This window comes from Staurois parvus, unplaced genomic scaffold (genome assembly GCF_062004578.1).
Source record: "Staurois parvus isolate SC_StPar_1 unplaced genomic scaffold, SC_StPar_1.0 ptg001544l, whole genome shotgun sequence".
Classification (NCBI taxonomy): domain Eukaryota; kingdom Metazoa; phylum Chordata; class Amphibia; order Anura; family Ranidae; genus Staurois; species Staurois parvus.
The window spans coordinates 48664-67713 of NW_028319340.1; the positions used below are offsets into that span (position 1 = coordinate 48664).

The 19050-nt window shown below is 42.9% G+C and overlaps 1 protein-coding gene across 1 annotated transcript; it reads right to left on the reverse strand.

Annotated features, from left to right (window-relative positions):
- Nucleotides 1-1501: 1501 nt before the first annotated feature.
- On the reverse strand, nucleotides 1502-18539 carry LOC149435317 (uncharacterized). Its single transcript, XM_089662796.1, has 5 exons — nucleotides 17585-18539; nucleotides 17206-17428; nucleotides 13435-13686; nucleotides 12389-12730; nucleotides 1502-2183 (listed from the first exon to the last, which is right to left on the reverse strand). Exons 2-5 carry the CDS (start codon nucleotides 17234-17236, stop codon nucleotides 1990-1992), a joined length of 819 nt encoding a protein of 272 aa, XP_089518922.1. The 5' UTR covers nucleotides 17237-17428; nucleotides 17585-18539; the 3' UTR covers nucleotides 1502-1989.
- Nucleotides 18540-19050: the final 511 nt, after the last annotated feature.

Here is a 19050-nt window from a genome sequence, read left to right on the forward strand (position 1 = left end):
CAAGCGATCCTGTTGGTCAAGTCTGGCGAGTAACATAGGGATCGAAGGCGTACCTGCACCATCAGGATTCATGGCACTTGTGTAATGTCAGGGCAGGAACGCTGGAATGGGCAGGCAGGCCTATGGTACGGTCACGCTGCGACTGACGACAGCCACTACCCACAGACCAGAGTCCCTCAGGGCGCGGAGTCTAAGCCCCAGGCTACCCTTCACCAGGGCCCCTGATGGTGGGGATGGACTTGACGCAGCCTGAGACCAGGTCGCAGCCCCCGAGTGACCCCAGCTGCGATAACGACTGCCGCCAATGGCGTACAGCTGGTGGGAGCTAGATGGGATCACGAGTAGAGTAGTCAGACAAGCCGGGTCAATAACAACGGAGCAGACAGTACTAGACGGTAGGCAAAGAATACTCAGGTCACGGGCCGGGTTCAACAACAGGAGGTCAGATAAAGGGTTAACGCAGAGAGTAGTCTTGTCCAAGCCGAGTCGGTTACCAGGAGAGCAATGGGAACAACACAAGAGCTTGCAACAGGGCAACATACAGGACACAAGTGCAGAGCACACTTGCAGACAGCAGGTTTAAATGTGCTCAACCACACCCTACTGAGGAGGAGCCGCAGAAGCCTGAAGGCATAAAGGTTCCCACCATGCTTTGCAGAAAACCAAGATGGAGGCCAGCTCATGGAGATGCACAAGCTCTGAAGAAAGGTAGGACCTTGACAATCTCCCAGATCAATCCAAGATGGCTGCCAACCTTAAACCACAATTGCTGGCAATTTAATATCCTTTTCTCTTTGTAATTGTCAGTGCTTGAAAAACATTACTGCTCCTGGAGGAAAGGAGTTTTAAATAAAGTTTGCATTTATACCTGTACCCCAGGACGGTCCCCACCCCCCACGTTGTTTTTTGATATGCTTTGCCTATTGGTCCAGAAAATGGGCACCTTTGATTTAATAGATTCAGATCCTATTAAGTTTAATGGCGTTCAGGTTCAGCATCAAAAATTCTTTGAAGTTCTATGAACGCTGACCCCAGGGACATTCGATTCATCCATAATTAAGACCAGACGAGGAGGACAGAGGGGAAAACAAAGAATAATAGACAAGTAATGCTCACCATTGGCACCTGTAGGCTGGTCTGGCCTTGTTCTCCACATCTGTGTCACTGGCCAACCAAGTAGGCAGTCTATCCTCACAGGGGGCACCAGGAGTTTGGAGTGGCAGGACATTTTGAAGCTCTGCGTGCCTCGCTCAAACCAAATCCAGGACAGGTTGGCTCCTCCCTAATCTGAGATTAGAGGTATTGACCAAATGAGGAGGACAGAGGGGAAAACAAAGAATAATAGACAAGTAATGCTCACCATTGGCACCTGTAGGCTGGTCTGGCCTTGTTCTCCACATCTGAGTCACTGGCCATCCAAATAGCCAGTCTATCCTCACAGGGGGCGCCATTTATTGTCCTGGCAATGAGGACCACACCCATATTCAGGGACAAGAGACTCTTTGTTATGGTGATCAAAGCTTTATTTAACACATGTATGAAGACAATAAAAAGAGGAAATTGTTCTGGTCTTCACACTGAATGCAGAGGGGTACAAGTCAAGGAAATCAGCATAGGTAATGAGGTCCCACCCCAGACTGGGAGGAGACTGAATACATTATACCTGAAATGACCAATAGGAGGGAGGTTTTCAGTCCAGAAGACAAGCAGGTGACCGTTTCTTTCCAGGAATTGTCTCCTAGGTGGTCACCCTTTTGTGGCTTTCACTGATATCCAAAGACGGTAAAAGGTCCATTAGCTTCATACGTGGCTGGCGGGTCTTATAGTCATACAGATGGTGATGAGTTTTATAAAGAGAAACGATCGATATGTGCCGGGAGGAGGTTCAGCATCGGCCAAATATATATATATATACAAAATGTCAGATAAATGTCTCTCAGAGATGAGGGCGAAGCCTTGCAGGTCTACAAATCCGGCACAGTAGAGGTTTCAGTTGCAGTAATTATAGTAAGTTGGTTCCATTTCCATCTCCACCCGATCCCTTCTCCTCGTCCTCCTCTCACTCCGATTCTTCTCATTCTTCATCTTCCTCAGGTCATTGACCATAAAGACGAGGAGCCCAGTGTAGAGGACAAAGACCGCACCGGGAGACAAGAGGTGACCCCAACCAGACCGACCTTCTCCTAAATGGAGATAATAGAGGACAATGAGAGAGTTGTACAGAACAGTAATATTATATATCAAGCCCGGTCAGATCTTCAGTCCAGCAGGGTCAGGATAACAGGACAGTCACACTGGTAACAGGGCAGAGACTCTGGTTGTCCTGATAAGGACGTAGCCGGACATTTAATACCTCGTCCAGTAAACATGGAGGATAGAAGAGGCTCAGATTATCATCACACAATGACAGCGGGCCAGGTGAGGATAGGACCATGTGAGAGGATCACCAGCCATCACATCACCCCAACATACACTGCCAATAGGATATGGACCCTCTATGAAGGTGTGGGGGATGGGGAACCACAGCTGGTTTATACAATCTGCTGACCTTACACTGGGTTGGTAATGGTCCTAATGCCAGGAATATCTGGATAATTGCCTGGTGTTGTGTACCTGGCATCCAGCACCCCAATTACCCAATCTTCTCTTCCATCTTACACAAATTTCCACTCTGCTGAGAAGTGGCATCCCTTGTCATCGTGCGGGAAATGTTCTCACCATGACCTCATAGAAAGAACAATAAATACACTCAGCGCTGAGTTCATTTCATGGTTGCCAACATCCCAAGAGTGGTATACCCAAAGGTGTGTTCCCCAACAGTTTGAACTGGGACTTTCAGCACATGAGCACTTCCACTGCATAATAATGTGGCCTTCAGAAGATGCTCACGTGCTGAGAAGCATTGGGCAACTCAGGCTTGTGTTTGAACTTCGGCATCCACATTCAATAGTCCGCTGTTATTCCAGGTGATCACTGCGTGAGAGGATCGCCCCCCCTTGGGGATTGGTTATTCTCCTCCCCTCCTCCTTGTGATTCCCTTTTCACCATCCAGCTCTTTGAGCACCAGAATGCCACCAGTGAGCATTACCAGAATAAGATTGCTTCATGCCTTTCTCTGCACAGCTATGTTATTCCCGAAGAAAACCAGATGAATGCCTTTCCGGCCATCTTTCTCCTCAGCATACCCCTGAGGAGGGACTTATGTTCTGAAACGCGTCGGGTTTTCTGCTGAAGTTCATTCACCTTTCACTGCCTTCTGGGTTGTAGAAGTCACAACACCACGTCTCAGCTCTCAGCAAGTTATATATACAGTTTATTTACTATACTATACGTAGGTTCTTAAAATGTTTGTTATATGTGAAATTATGATGTCTTGTCACATCTTTGGAATAAGTGATCTATTCAATTATTATCTATTGTCTGTTCTGCATTGCGCTTAAAGTCCCAGTTCAAACTGTTGGGGAACACACCTTTGGGAATACATAGACAGAACAATGTCACTCAACATTGCGTTTGCCAGCATCCTACTCCCTATCCTCTAAAGGACCATAGATATAAGCAGTGGTGATCTCCCGATCTCTTGTATCCTGGTCTCCTGATATCTTGTATCTATCTAGTATCTTGTATCCTGGTCTCCTGATATCTTGTATCTATCTAGTATCTTGTATCCTGGTCTCCTGATATCTTGTATCTATCTAGTATCTTGTATCCTGGTCTCTCCATATCTTGTATCTATCTAGTGTCTTGTATCCTGGTCTCCTGATATCTTGTATCTATCTAGTATCTTGTATCCTGGTCTCCTGATATCTTGTATCTATCTACTATCTTGTATCCTGGTCTCCCGATATCTTGTATCTATCTAGTATCTTGTATCCTGGTCTCCTGATATCTTGTATCTATCTACTATCTTGTATCCTGGTCTCCCGATATCTTGTATCTGTCTAGTGTCTTGTATCCTGGTCTCCCGATATCTTGTATCTATCTAGTATCTTGTATCCTGGTCTCCCGATATCTTGTATCTATCTAGTATCTTGTATCCTGGTCTCTCCATATCTTGTATCTATCTAGTATCTTGTATCCTGGTCTCCTGATATCTTGTATCTATCTAGTATCTTGTATCCTGGTCTCCTGATATCTTGTATCTATCTACTATCTTGTATCCTGGTCTCCTGATATCTTGTATCTATCTACTATCTTGTATCCTGGTCTCCCGATATCTTGTATCTGTCTAGTGTCTTGTATCCTGGTCTCCCGATATCTTGTATCTATCTAGTATCTTGTATCCTGGTCTCCCGATATCTTGTATCTATCTAGTATCTTGTATCCTGGTCTCTCCATATCTTGTATCTATCTAGTATCTTGTATCCTGGTCTCCTGATATCTTGTATCTATCTAGTATCTTGTATCCTGGTCTCCTGATATCTTGTATCTATCTACTATCTTGTATCCTGGTCTCCCGATATCTTGTATCTATCTAGTATCTTGTATCCTGGTCTCCTGATATCTTGTATCTATCTACTATCTTGTATCCTGGTCTCCCGATATCTTGTATCTATCTAGTATCTTGTATCCTGGTCTCCCGATATCTTGTATCTATCTAGTCTATTGTATCCTGGTCTTCCGATATCTTGTATCTATCTAGTATCTTGTATCCTGGTCTCCCGATATCTTGTATCTATCTAGTCTATTGTATCCTGGTCTCCCGATATCTTGTATCTATCTAGTGTCTTGTATCCTGGTCTCCTGATATCTTGTATCTATCTAGTATCTTGTACTCTAGTCTCCTGATATCTTGTATCTATCTAGTGTCTTGTATCCTGGTCTCCCGATATCTTGTATCTATCTAGTATCTTGTATCCTGGTCTCCCGATATCTTGTATCTATCTAGTGTCTTGTATCCTGGTCTCTCGATATCTTGTATCTATCTAGTGTCTTGTATCCTGGTCTCCCGATATCTTGTATCTATCTAGTATCTTGTATCCTGGTCTCCCGATATCTTGTATCTATCTAGTATCTTGTATCCTTTTCTCCCGATATCTTGTATCTATCTAGTATCTTGTATCCTGGTCTCCCGATATCTTGTATCTATCTAGTATCTTGTATCCTGGTCTCCCGATATCTTGTATCTATCTAGTATCTTGTATCCTGGTCTCCTGATATCTTGTATCTATCTAGTATCTTGTATCCTGATATCTTGTATCTATCTAGTATCTTGTATCCTGGTCTCCCGATATCTTGTATCTATCTAGTATCTTGTATCCTGGTCTCCCGATATCTTGTATCTATCTAGTATCTTGTATCCTGGTCTCCTGATATCTTGTATCTATCTAGTATCTTGTATCCTGGTCTCCTGATATCTTGTATCTATCTAGTATCTTGTATCCTGGTCTCCCGATATCTTGTATCTGTCTAGTATCTTGTATCCTGGTATCCCGATATCTTGTATCTGTCTAGTATCTTGTATCCTGGTCTCCCGATATCTTGTATCTATCTAGTATCTTGTATCCTGGTCTCCCGATATCTTGTATCTATCTAGTGTCTTGTATCCTAGTCTCCTGATATCTTGTATCTATCTAATATCTTGTATCCTGGTCTCCCGATATCTTGTATCTATCTCGTATCTTGTATCCTGGTCTCCCGATATCTTGTATCTGTCTAGTGTCTTGTATCCTGGTCTCCCGATATCTTGTATCTATCTAGTATCTTGTATCCTGGTCTCCCGATATCTTGTATCTATCTAGTATCTTGTATCCTGGTCTCCCGATATCTTGTATCTATCTAGTATCTTGTATCCTGGTCTCCCGATATCTTGTATCTATCTAGTGTCTTGTATCCTAGTCTCCCGATATCTTGTATCTATCTAATATCTTGTATCCTGGTCTCCCGATATCTTGTATCTATCTAGTATCTTGTACCCTGGTCTCCTGATATCTTGTATCTATCTAGTATCTTGTACCCTGGTCTCCCAATATCTTGTATCTATCTAGTATCTTGTATCCTGGTCTCCTGATATCTTGTATCTATCTAGTATCTTGTATCCTGGTCTCCTGATATCTTGTATCTATCTAGTATCTTGTATCCTGGTCTCCTGATATCTTGTATCTATCTCGTATCTTGTATCCTGGTCTCCTGATATCTTGTATCTATCTCGTATCTTGTATCCTATTCCCCTGGTATCTTGTATCTATCTAGTGTCTTGTATCCTGCTCTCCCGATATCTTGTATCTATCTAGTATCTTGTATCCTGGTCTCCCGATATCTTGTATCTATCTAGTATCTTGTATCCTGGTCTCCTGATATCTTGTATCTATCTAGTATCTTGTATCCTGGTCTCCTGATATCTTGTATCTATCTAGTATCTTGTATCCTGGTCTCCTGATATCTTGTATCCATCTAGTATCTTGTATCCTGGTCTCCTGATATCTTGTATCTATCTCGTATCTTGTATCCTGGTCTCCCGATATCTTGTATCTATCTCGTATCTTGTATCCTGGTCTCCCGATATCTTGTATCTGTCTAGTGTCTTGTATCCTGCTCTCCCGATATCTTGTATCTATCTAGTATCTTGTATCCTGGTCTCCTGATATCTTGTATCTATCTAGTATCTTGTATCCTGGTCTCCTGATATCTTGTATCTATCTAGTATCTTGTATCCTGGTCTCCTGATATCTTGTATCCATCTAGTATCTTGTATCCTGGTCTCCTGATATCTTGTATCTATCTCGTATCTTGTATCCTGGTCTCCCGATATCTTGTATCTATCTCGTATCTTGTATCCTGGTCTCCCGATATCTTGTATCTGTCTAGTGTCTTGTATCCTGCTCTCCCGATATCTTGTATCTATCTAGTGTCTTGTATCCTAGTCTCCCGATATCTTGTATCTATCTAGTATCTTGTATCCTGGTCTCCCGATATCTTGTATCTATCTAGTATCTTGTATCCTGGTCTCCTGATATCTTGTATCTATCTAGTATCTTGTATCCTGGTCTCCCGATATCTTGTATCTATCTAGTGTCTTGCATCCTAGTCTCCCGATATCTTGTATCTATCTAATATCTTGTATCCTGGTCTCCCGATATCTTGTATCTATCTCGTATCCTGGTCTCCTGATATCTTGTATCTATCTAGTATCTTGTATCCTGGTCTCCTGATATCTTGTATCTATCTAGTATCTTGTATCCTGGTCTCCTGATATCTTGTATCTATCTAGTATCTTGTATCCTGGTCTCTCGATATCTTGTATCTATCTAGTATCTTGTATCCTGGTCTCCCGATATCTTGTATCTATCTAGTATCTTGTATCCTGGTCTCCCGATATCTTGTATCTATCTAGTATCTTGTATCCTGGTCTCCTGATATCTTGTATCTATCTAGTATCTTGTATCCTGGTCTCCTGATATCTTGTATCTATCTAGTATCTTGTATCCTGGTCTCCCGATATCTTGTATCTATCTAGTATCTTGTATCCTGGTATCCCGATATCTTGTATCTGTCTAGTATCTTGTATCCTGGTCTCCCGATATCTTGTATCTATCTAGTATCTTGTATCCTGGTCTCCCGATATCTTGTATCTATCTAGTGTCTTGTATCCTAGTCTCCTGATATCTTGTATCTATCTAATATCTTGTATCCTGGTCTCCCGATATCTTGTATCTATCTCGTATCTTGTATCCTGGTCTCCCGATATCTTGTATCTGTCTAGTGTCTTGTATCCTGGTCTCCCGATATCTTGTATCTATCTAGTATCTTGTATCCTGGTCTCCCGATATCTTGTATCTATCTAGTATCTTGTATCCTGGTCTCCCGATATCTTGTATCTATCTAGTATCTTGTATCCTGGTCTCCCGATATCTTGTATCTATCTAGTGTCTTGTATCCTAGTCTCCCGATATCTTGTATCTATCTAATATCTTGTATCCTGGTCTCCCGATATCTTGTATCTATCTAGTATCTTGTACCCTGGTCTCCTGATATCTTGTATCTATCTAGTATCTTGTACCCTGGTCTCCCAATATCTTGTATCTATCTAGTATCTTGTATCCTGGTCTCCTGATATCTTGTATCTATCTAGTATCTTGTATCCTGGTCTCCTGATATCTTGTATCTATCTAGTATCTTGTATCCTGGTCTCCTGATATCTTGTATCTATCTAGTATCTTGTATCCTGGTCTCCTGATATCTTGTATCTATCTCGTATCTTGTATCCTGGTCTCCTGATATCTTGTATCTATCTCGTATCTTGTATCCTATTCCCCTGGTATCTTGTATCTATCTAGTGTCTTGTATCCTGCTCTCCCGATATCTTGTATCTATCTAGTATCTTGTATCCTGGTCTCCCGATATCTTGTATCTATCTAGTATCTTGTATCCTGGTCTCCTGATATCTTGTATCTATCTAGTATCTTGTATCCTGGTCTCCTGATATCTTGTATCTATCTAGTATCTTGTATCCTGGTCTCCTGATATCTTGTATCCATCTAGTATCTTGTATCCTGGTCTCCTGATATCTTGTATCTATCTCGTATCTTGTATCCTGGTCTCCCGATATCTTGTATCTATCTCGTATCTTGTATCCTGGTCTCCCGATATCTTGTATCTGTCTAGTGTCTTGTATCCTGCTCTCCCGATATCTTGTATCTATCTAGTATCTTGTATCCTGGTCTCCTGATATCTTGTATCTATCTAGTATCTTGTATCCTGGTCTCCTGATATCTTGTATCTATCTAGTATCTTGTATCCTGGTCTCCTGATATCTTGTATCCATCTAGTATCTTGTATCCTGGTCTCCTGATATCTTGTATCTATCTCGTATCTTGTATCCTGGTCTCCCGATATCTTGTATCTATCTCGTATCTTGTATCCTGGTCTCCCGATATCTTGTATCTGTCTAGTGTCTTGTATCCTGGTCTCCCGATATCTTGTATCTATCTAGTGTCTTGTATCCTAGTCTCCCGATATCTTGTATCTATCTAGTATCTTGTATCCTGGTCTCCCGATATCTTGTATCTATCTAGTATCTTGTATCCTGGTCTCCTGATATCTTGTATCTATCTAGTATCTTGTATCCTGGTCTCCCGATATCTTGTATCTATCTAGTGTCTTGCATCCTAGTCTCCCGATATCTTGTATCTATCTAATATCTTGTATCCTGGTCTCCCGATATCTTGTATCTATCTCGTATCCTGGTCTCCTGATATCTTGTATCTATCTAGTATCTTGTATCCTGGTCTCCTGATATCTTGTATCTATCTAGTATCTTGTATCCTGGTCTCCTGATATCTTGTATCTATCTAGTATCTTGTATCCTGGTCTCCTGATATCTTGTATCTATCTAGTATCTTGTACCCTGGTCTCCTGATATCTTGTATCTATCTAGTATCTTGTATCCTGGTCTCCCGATATCTTGTATCTATCTAGTATCTTGTATCCTGGTCTCCCGATATCTTGTATCTATCTAGTATCTTGTATCCTGGTCTCTCGATATCTTGTATCTATCTAGTATCTTGTATCCTGGTCTCCCGATATCTTGTATCTATCTAGTATATTGTATCCTGGTCCCCCGATATCTTGTATCTATCTAGTATCTTGTATCCTGGTCTCCCGATATCTTGTATCTATCTAGTATCTTGTACCCTAGTCTCCCGATATCTTGTATCTATCTAGTATCTTGTATCCTGGTCTCCCGATATCTTGTATCTATCTAGTATCTTGTATCCTGGTCTCCCGATATCTTGTATCTATCTAGTATCTTGTATCCTGGTCTCCCGATATCTTGTATCTATCTAGTATCTTGTACCCTAGTCTCCCGATATCTTGTATCTATCTAGTATCTTGTATCCTGGTCTCCCGATATCTTGTATCTATCTAGTATCTTGTACCCTGGTCTCCCGATATCTTGTAACTATCTAGTATCTTGTACCCTGGTCTCCCGATATCTTGTAACTATCTAGTATCTTGTATCCTGGTCTCCTGATATCTTGTATCTATCTACTATCTTGTATCCTGGTCTCCTGATATCTTGTATCTATCTAGTATCTTGTATCCTGGTCTCCTGATATCTTGTATCTATCTACTATCTTGTATCCTGGTCTCCTGATATCTTGTATCTATCTAATATCTTGTATCCTGGTCTCCCGATATCTTGTATCTATCTCGTATCTTGTATCCTGGTCTCCCGATATCTTGTATCTATCTAATATCTTGTATCCTGGTCTCCCGATATCTTGTATCTATCTAATATCTTGTATCCTGGTCTCCCGATATTTTGTATCTATCTTGTATCTTGGTCTCCTGAGATCCTGTATCTATCTAGTATCTTGTATCCTGGTCTCCCGATATCTTGTATCTATCTAATATCTTGTATCCTGCTCTCCCGATATCTTGTATCTATCTAGTATCTTGTATCCTGGTCTCCTGATATCTTGTATCTCTCTAGTATCTTGTATCCTGGTCTCCCGATATCTTGTATCTATCTAGTATCTTGTATCCTGATCTCCTGATATCTTGTATCTATCTAGTATCTTGTATCCTGGTCTCCCGATATCTTGTATCTGTCTAGTGTCTTGTATCCTGCTCTCCCGATATCTTGTATCTATCTAGTATCTTGTATCCTGGTCTCCTGATATCTTGTATCTCTCTAGTATCTTGTATCCTGGTCTCCCGATATCTTGTATCTGTCTAGTATCTTGTATCCTGGTCTCCCGATATCTTGTATCTATCTAGTATCTTGTATCCTGGTCTCCCGATATCTTGTATCTATCTAATATCTTGTATCCTGGTCTCCCGATATCTTGTATCTATCTAATATCTTGTATCCTGGTCTCCCGATATTTTGTATCTATCTTGTATCTTGTATCCTGGTCTCCTGAGATCCTGTATCTATCTAGTATCTTGTATCCTGGTCTCCTGATATCTTGTATCTATCTAGTATCTTGTATCCTGGTCTCCCGATATCTTGTATCTATCTAGTATCTTGTATCCTGGTCTCCCGATATCTTGTATCTATCTCGTATCTTGTATCCTGGTCTCCCGATATCTTGTATCCATCTAGTATCTTGTATCCTGGTCCCCTGATATCTTGTATCTATCTAGTATCTTGTATCCTGGTCTCCTGATATCTTGTATCTATCTAGTATCTTGTATCCTGGTCTCCTGATATTGTATCTATCTAGTATCTTGTATCCTGGTCTCCCGATATCTTGTATCTATCTCGTATCTTGTATCCTGGTCTCCCGATATCTTGTATCTATCTCGTATCTTGTATCCTGGTCTCCCGATATCTTGTATCTATCTAGTGTCTTGTATCCTGGTCTCCCGATATCTTGTATCTATCTAGTATCTTGTATCCTGGTCTCCCGATATCTTGTATCTATCTAGTATCTTGTATCCTGGTCTCCCGATATCTTGTATCTATCTAGTATCTTGTATCCTGGTCTCCCGATATCTTGTATCTATCTAGTATCTTGTATCCTGGTCTCCCGATATCTTGTATCTATCTAGTATCTTGTATCCTGGTCTCCTGATATCTTGTATCTATCTAGTATCTTGTATCCTGGTCTCCTGATATCTTGTATCTATCTAGTATCCTGTATCCTGGTCTCCTAATATCTTGTATCTATCTAGTATCTTGTATCCTGGTCTCCTGATATCTTGTATCTATCTAGTGTCTTGTATCCTGGTCTCCCGATATCTTGTATCTATCTAATATCTTGTATCCTGGTCTCCCGATATCTTGTATCTATCTATCATCTTGTATCCTGGTCTCCTGATATCTTGTATCTATCTAGTATCTTGTATCCTGGTCTCCCGATATCTTGTATCTATCTAGTATCTTGTATCCTGGTCTCCCGATATCTTGTATCTATCTAGTATCTTGTATCCTGGTCTCCCGATATCTTGTATCTATCTAGTATCTTGTATCCTGGTTTCCCGATATCTTGTATCTATCTAGTATCTTGTATCCTGGTCTCCTGATATCTTGTATCTATCTAGTATCTTGTATCCTGGTCTCCCGATATCTTGTATCTATCTAGTATCTTGTATCCTGGTCTCCCGATATCTTGTTTCCATCTCGTATCTCTCATACATACACAGGCCAGTTTAGACAGGGGCCAGTTAACCTTCCAGCATCCTTTTCCTGATGTGTTTTTTCTCTTTTACTAATCACTAATATTTCACTTGTTTTGTTTCTTCGTTTGTCAGTATTATATAAGTTGCACCTTCAAAGTTTTAGGCATGCTGTACCCCTCATATGGTACAAAGCCCCCAAAACACCATTTTTATCCCAGGCTGTAATGCAACAAAACAGGAGAAATGCCCAGAGGGTGATGACTTGGAATAGATGGAGACACATTGCCGGGACTGAGGGTGGGGACTGGTCGGGACTTACCTTCTACAATGACAGTGTGGATATTTCTCAGTATGACTTCTAGTGTAGAGTTGTATATAATCACACTGTATATCCCGCCATTCTCCAGAGTCACATTGTGTATGACCAGATTTCCATTCACCGACATCCTTGTATTGGGGAAATCTTCGATCTCAGACGGCTTACACTCCCTGTGCTCCGCTATTTCTCTCAGTGGGTGCCCAGGTGACCCCCGGTAGTACCAGATAATCCAGTCACACCTCCATCTATCTGTATGGCTGAGGGTGAGATGGATTCTGATGGGGAGGAGAAGGTCAGATCCCGGCCGGGTGAATATGTCCTCCTGAACACCCGGGACATTTCCTGCCCAGACAGAATACAGACCCCAGTCAGGTCACATTCTACGCTCCCCTCCCCCCTCATAGAACTTCACTCTGCAAGGTACATTTTAGGTCAGCTTAGTAAATGAGTTGAAGATAAGCGAAGAACACCCAATCATGAACAAGGAAAAAAAAAATAGAGAGGATGCGTTCTCATACATGATTGGATGATGGAAGTCAGCACAGCTTTGCCTCAGTCACTGAGATAAATGAAAGTTCACTCTGGGCAAAGCCAACACACTGCACTCCATTAGTAGACCAACCATCCCCCACCTCCCCCCGGGGGGGGGGGGTGGTGTCACTTTTTTGGAAGACCATGAAACCAGTTTATATATTGAGATAGATCTCCAGTGCCGAATTACAGACAATGAAGTAGAATTTCCGTTTAGGGTGGAGATGGAGAGTATGGAGGATTGTTTTGACAAATGCAGTTTATCTACAGAAAACTCGATAACCTGAATTTCTATCAAGACTGGAGAGGGGGCGCTAGTGGGTCATATCGAACAGGTTGGAACTGTAGGGGCTGATTATGGATATAAATCCCATTTCCTTCATTGTAGACAAATAAAATGACTTCTTCTGAAGGGAGAGCCAGAGGGTTCAAGAAAAGAATGTTTAGGGACCTCTATAAAGTGACCCTCTAAAGTCCCACCAGCTGCCCATCCATGACACCTCTGATCTCCTCACCTGGGCAGGTGACCCCGGTTCTCTTCTTCTGCGATTGGCTGACCCAATTCATCACAAGACAGCTGATCTCCCAGGGTCCCGGTGAGAACACAATGCCTGTAATTTTAGAGGAGTCATTGGAAGACAGCCTATAGGGTCTTTTATCCACGTATACATACATTCTTGGGTCAGTCCCCGCCTCCACCCTGCAGGAGATCTCAGCTTTGCCATCCCGGAGACACGAGACATCGAGGACCGGAACCGATACTGGAACTGAGAGAGACAATCATTTCCACTGATAAGGTCCAGTATATACACAGCATGCCCCTCCCCCATCCTTACCTGTAGACAGGTGTGCAGACATCTTCCTGGAGACTGGAGAAGACCGATTGTGACTATTCGCAGGTCTCCACCAACAACTAAATCCCCCCACTAACGTTACATCGATTTTCTTCATTCATGTGAACCCCATACACACCGTTATACACTCAATGGCCACTTTATTAAATCCCCCTGTTCATTTGCTTGGTAACACAAATTGCTAATCAGCCAATCACAGGGTATCATTTAGGCATCTAGACGTGGGGAAGACAACTTTTTGAAGTTCAAACGGAGCATCAGAATGGGGAAGAAAGGGGATTTAGGTGACTTTGACTGTGGCATGGTTGTTGATGCTGGGGGGGCTGCTCTGAGTATTTCAAAAACTGCTGATCTCCTGGGATTTTCCTGCACAACCATCTCTAGGGTTTACAGAGAATGGTCCGAAAAAGAGAAAATATTCAGTGAGCGGCAGTTGTGTGGAGGAAAATGCCTTGTTGGGGTCAGAGGAGAATGGGCAGACTGGTGGGAGATGATAGAAAGGCATCAGGAACTCCAATAACCCCTCGTTACACCCAAGGTCTGAAGAATACCATCTCTGAACACACAACACATCCAACCTTGAAGCAGATGGGCTACAGCAGCAGACCACACCGGGTGCCACTCCTGTCAGCTAAGAACAGGAAACGGAGGCTGCAATTTTGGACAATAGAAGACTGGAAAAACGTTGCCTGGTCTGATGAGTCTGGATTTCAACTGCAACATTCAGATGGTAAGGGCAAAATTTGGTGTAAACAACATGAAAGCATGGATCCATCCTGCCTTGTATCAATGGCTCAGGCTGGTGGTGGTGGTGTCATGGTGTGGCGGATCCATCCTGCCTTGTATCAATGGTTCAGGCTGGTGGTGATGTCATGGTGTGGGGGATCCATCCTGCCTTGTATCAATGGCTCAGGCTGGTGGTGGGGGTGTCATGGTGTGGGGGATCCATCCTGCCTTGTATCAATGGTTCAGGCTGGTGGTGGTGGTGTCATGGTGTGGTGGACCTATCCCGCCTTGTATCAATGGTTCAGGCTGGTGGTGGTGGTGTCATGGTGTGGGGGATCCATCCTGCCTTGTATCAATGGTTCAGGCTGGTGGTGGTGGTGTCATGGTGTGGGGGATCCATCCTGCCTTGTATCAATGGTTCAGGCTGGTGGTGGTGGTGTCATGGTGTGGGGGATCCATCCTGCCTTGTATCAACAGTTCAGGCTGGCGGTGGTGTCATGGTGTGGTGGATCTATCCTGCCTTGTATCAACGGTTCAGGCTGGTGGTGGTGGTGTCATGGTGTGGGGGATCTATCCTTCCTTGTATCAATGGTCCAGGCTGGTGGTGGTGTCATGGTGTGGGGAAGATTTTCTTGGCATACTTTGTGCCCCTTAGTACCAATTGAGCATCATTTACACACTACGGCCTACCCGAGTCTTGTTGCTGACCATGTCCATCCCTTTATGACTCCAGTGTCCCCATCTTCTGATGGCTCCTTCCAGCAGGATAATGCTCCATGCCACAAAGCTCAGATCATCTCCAACTGGTTTCTGGAACATGACAATGAGATCACCTCACCAAGATATCGGGGGAGACCAGGATACAAGATACTAGATAGATACATGATCTTGTATCCTGGTCTCCCGATATCTTGTATCTATCTAGTATCTTGTATCCTGGTCTCCTGATATCTTGTATCTATCTAGTATCTTGTATCCTGGTCTCCCGATATCTTGTATCTATCTAGTATCTTGTATCCTGGTCTCCTGATATCTTGTATCTATCTAGTATCTTGTATCCGGGTCTCCCGATATCTTGTATCTATCTAGTATCTTGTATCCTGGTCTCCTGATATCTTGTATCTATCTAGTATCTTGTATCCGGGTCTCCCGATATCTTGTATCTATCTAGTATCTTGTATCCTGGTCTCCTGATATCTTGTATCTATCTAGTATCTTGTATCCTGGTCTCCCGATATCTTGTATCTATCTAGTATCTTGTATCCTGGTCTCCCGATATCTTGTATCTATCTAGTATCTTGTATCCTGGTCTCCCGATATCTTGTATCTATCTAGTATCTTGTATCCTGGTCTCCCGATATCTTGTATCTATCTAGTATCTTGTATCCTGGTCTCCTGATATCTTGTATCTATCTAGTATCTTGTATCCTGGTCTCCCGATATCTTGTATCTATCTAGTATCTTGTATCCTGGTCTCCCGATATCTTGTATCTATCTAGTATCTTGTATCCTGGTCTCCTGATATCTTGTATCTATCTAGTATCTTGTATCCGGGTCTCCCGATATCTTGTATCTATCTAGTATCTTGTATCCTGGTCTCCTGATATCTTGTATCTATCTAGTATCTTGTATCCGGGTCTCCCGATATCTTGTATCTATCTAGTATCTTGTATCCTGGTCTCCTGATATCTTGTATCTATCTAGTATCTTGTATCCTGGTCTCCCGATATCTTGTATCTATCTAGTATCTTGTATCCTGGTCTCCTGATATCTTGTATCTACAGTATCTAGTATCTTGTATCCTGGTCTCCTGATATCTTGTATCTATCTAGTATCTTGTATCCTGGTCTCCTGATATCTTGTATCTATCTAGTATCCTGGTCTCCAATGGCCTCCACAGTCACCAGATCTCCATCCAATAGAGCACCTTTGGGATGTTGTGAAATGGGAGATTCGCATCAGGGATGTGCAGCCGACAAATCTGTAGGAACTGCATGGTGCTATCATATCAATATGGACCAAATCCTCTGAGGAATGTTGCCAACACCTTGTGGAATCTATGCTACGAAGAATGAAGGCAAAAGAGGGTCCAACCCAGGACTAGTGAGGTGGACCTAATAAAATGGCCGGAGACTGTACAATCTTATCTGGGCAATCCAAGTCAGAGATATGGAGAGGAAAATGAGCACACAGGGGAGGGAATGCCCTCAGCAACCAATCAGAATTTTGTGTTACATTTCCTAAGAGGTTGAACCTGATTAGTTGCTGTTGGCAGAAGCTCCACCCTCCAAAGTTGATGAATCAGTTCTATCCCAGTAAAATGAACTCCAACTTACAGCGGAGAGGAGGCTCCGTTCAGGTCAGAGGTCAACCTGAGGATTGGAGCCCCAACCGGGGTCATTGAAATCCCCTCTGAGATCTCTAGATTGCTACATTGTCACTTTGTGTATTGGGGGTCTGTCACACGACCATCGATGGTCAGATCTAACACATGGGGACCCCGAGCAGAAGGCCCAGCACAGTTCATTCACAGCAACTTGAGGGCTGCAGATCTGAACCCACAGGGAATGGTAAGGATGGGGCAGTAAGCAGAGGACATTGTACATACGTGTCTCCCAGATATTCTACTATATCATGTATGGATATAAAGACACGGAGCGGGGAGGACACTGCTGGGACTGGAGGTGGGGATTGGGCGGGACTTACCTTCTACATGGATTCTGTACTCATCTGTCATTATATGGTCTCCTGTAGAGTTGTATATATTCAGACTGTATAACCCGTCATTCTCCAGAGTCACATTGTCTGTTCTGTCCTCCTTATGTGTGAAGGTACATAGCTTGACAGACAGCTAAACCTTTCTCGGCAATGAGTTGACAAAGAAGCAACGTCCAACTTTGTCTTTATTGCAAAGATATAAGAGGTGAAACTGAGGAACAGAAAATAAGGCGCTTAGTAACACTGTCTGCCATGTGACAAAGCATATTATACATTACAGTAAGGCAATGCACATATAAACACATGTAAGACATGTAGGTTACATAAAACACAGATGCATAAGATATAGACATGTGTGTAGACGTACCGACGATGCTATTGTGAACCTGAATGTGAGGGCTGGATCCTACCAGCAGCGTGGTTACCACAGGAATGGAGTCTGTGATGAGGAAATGGCTGCTATGAGCAGGGCTGATGATGTAATCAGAGTTCATAGGCTACAAGCTATGGAAGCTGAAATGGGTCAAACTTCTACTGTGAAAAGATGCAGTGTATACAAACAGCCACTAGATGGAGCAGTTACACAATGAACAGAGAATTACAAACTGATAAAACATACTAATAATACCTAATTAACAAAGAACAAATTGCTGAAGGCATGACACTCCCCGTCTGGTATCTAAAGGATACCACATTAAATCACCCCTGGAGAGAGCAACAAAACCAGTTCAGTAACGGGTCTGAGGAAGAGTTTGGGCTCCTGTTGTCTGCAGACCTTGACCTCCACTTTTCTGACTTTCCCATCTTCACTTGGGAACACCTTGGTTATCAGTCCCAAAGGCCAGTCATTTCTTCTTGACTGAGAGTCTTTGACAAGAACAACATTACCAACCTCCATGTTGGGTTTGCTGGTTTGCCATTTATTCCGGACTTGTAGAGTAGAGATGTATTGTTTTCTCCATTTATCCCAGAAGGTATCTGCTAGAGTCTGCACTCGTCTCCACTGACACTTGTACAAGTCTTTAGCACTAAATTCTCCAGGAGGAGCCGATGCTGTACCGACTTTTTGGGTGAGAAGAGTGGAAGGGGTGAGCAAGAAGGGATCTTCTGGATCACTGGATATTGAAGTCAAAGGTCTGGCGTTCATGATCGCCACTACTTCGGCCATGAAGGTTGAGAGGGTTTCATGGGTGAGCCTCGAAGTTCCCAGCTGTAGAAAAACAGAATCAAGGATCCGGCGAGCTATGCCAATCATACGCTCCCAAGAGCCTCCCATGTGAGACGCATGTGGGGGGTTGAATGTCCATTTACAGTCTTGGGCGGCAAGATATTTCTCTACATGGTCACTGTCAATGTTTGAGGGGATATGCAGTTCTTTGCAGGCCCCAACGAAGTTGGTACCTCTATCAGAGCGGATTAGTTTAACTGGGCCTCTGATGGAGATGAAACGTCTGAGAGCATTTATAAAGCTGGATGTGTCTAAAGACTCGATAACTTCTATATGCACAGCCCTGATACTCATGCATGTAAATATGACTGCCCAGCGTTTGCTGTTTGCCTGGCCTCCTCTAGTGTGCCGTGTGGTGACAGACCAGGGACCAAACACGTCAAGACCAACATTAGTAAAGGGAGGTTCTATACTGAGTCGGTCCGCAGGGAGGTTAGCCATCTTCTGTGACTGAAACATACCACGTAGTTTTTTGCAAGTGACACATTTGAAAATAAGACAACTCACAAGTCTTTTCGCTCCCACTACCCAAAATCCAGCTGTACGTAAGGCTCCTTCAGTGAACAAACGTCCCTGATGTTTAGTCTTCTCATGGTAGTGTTGCA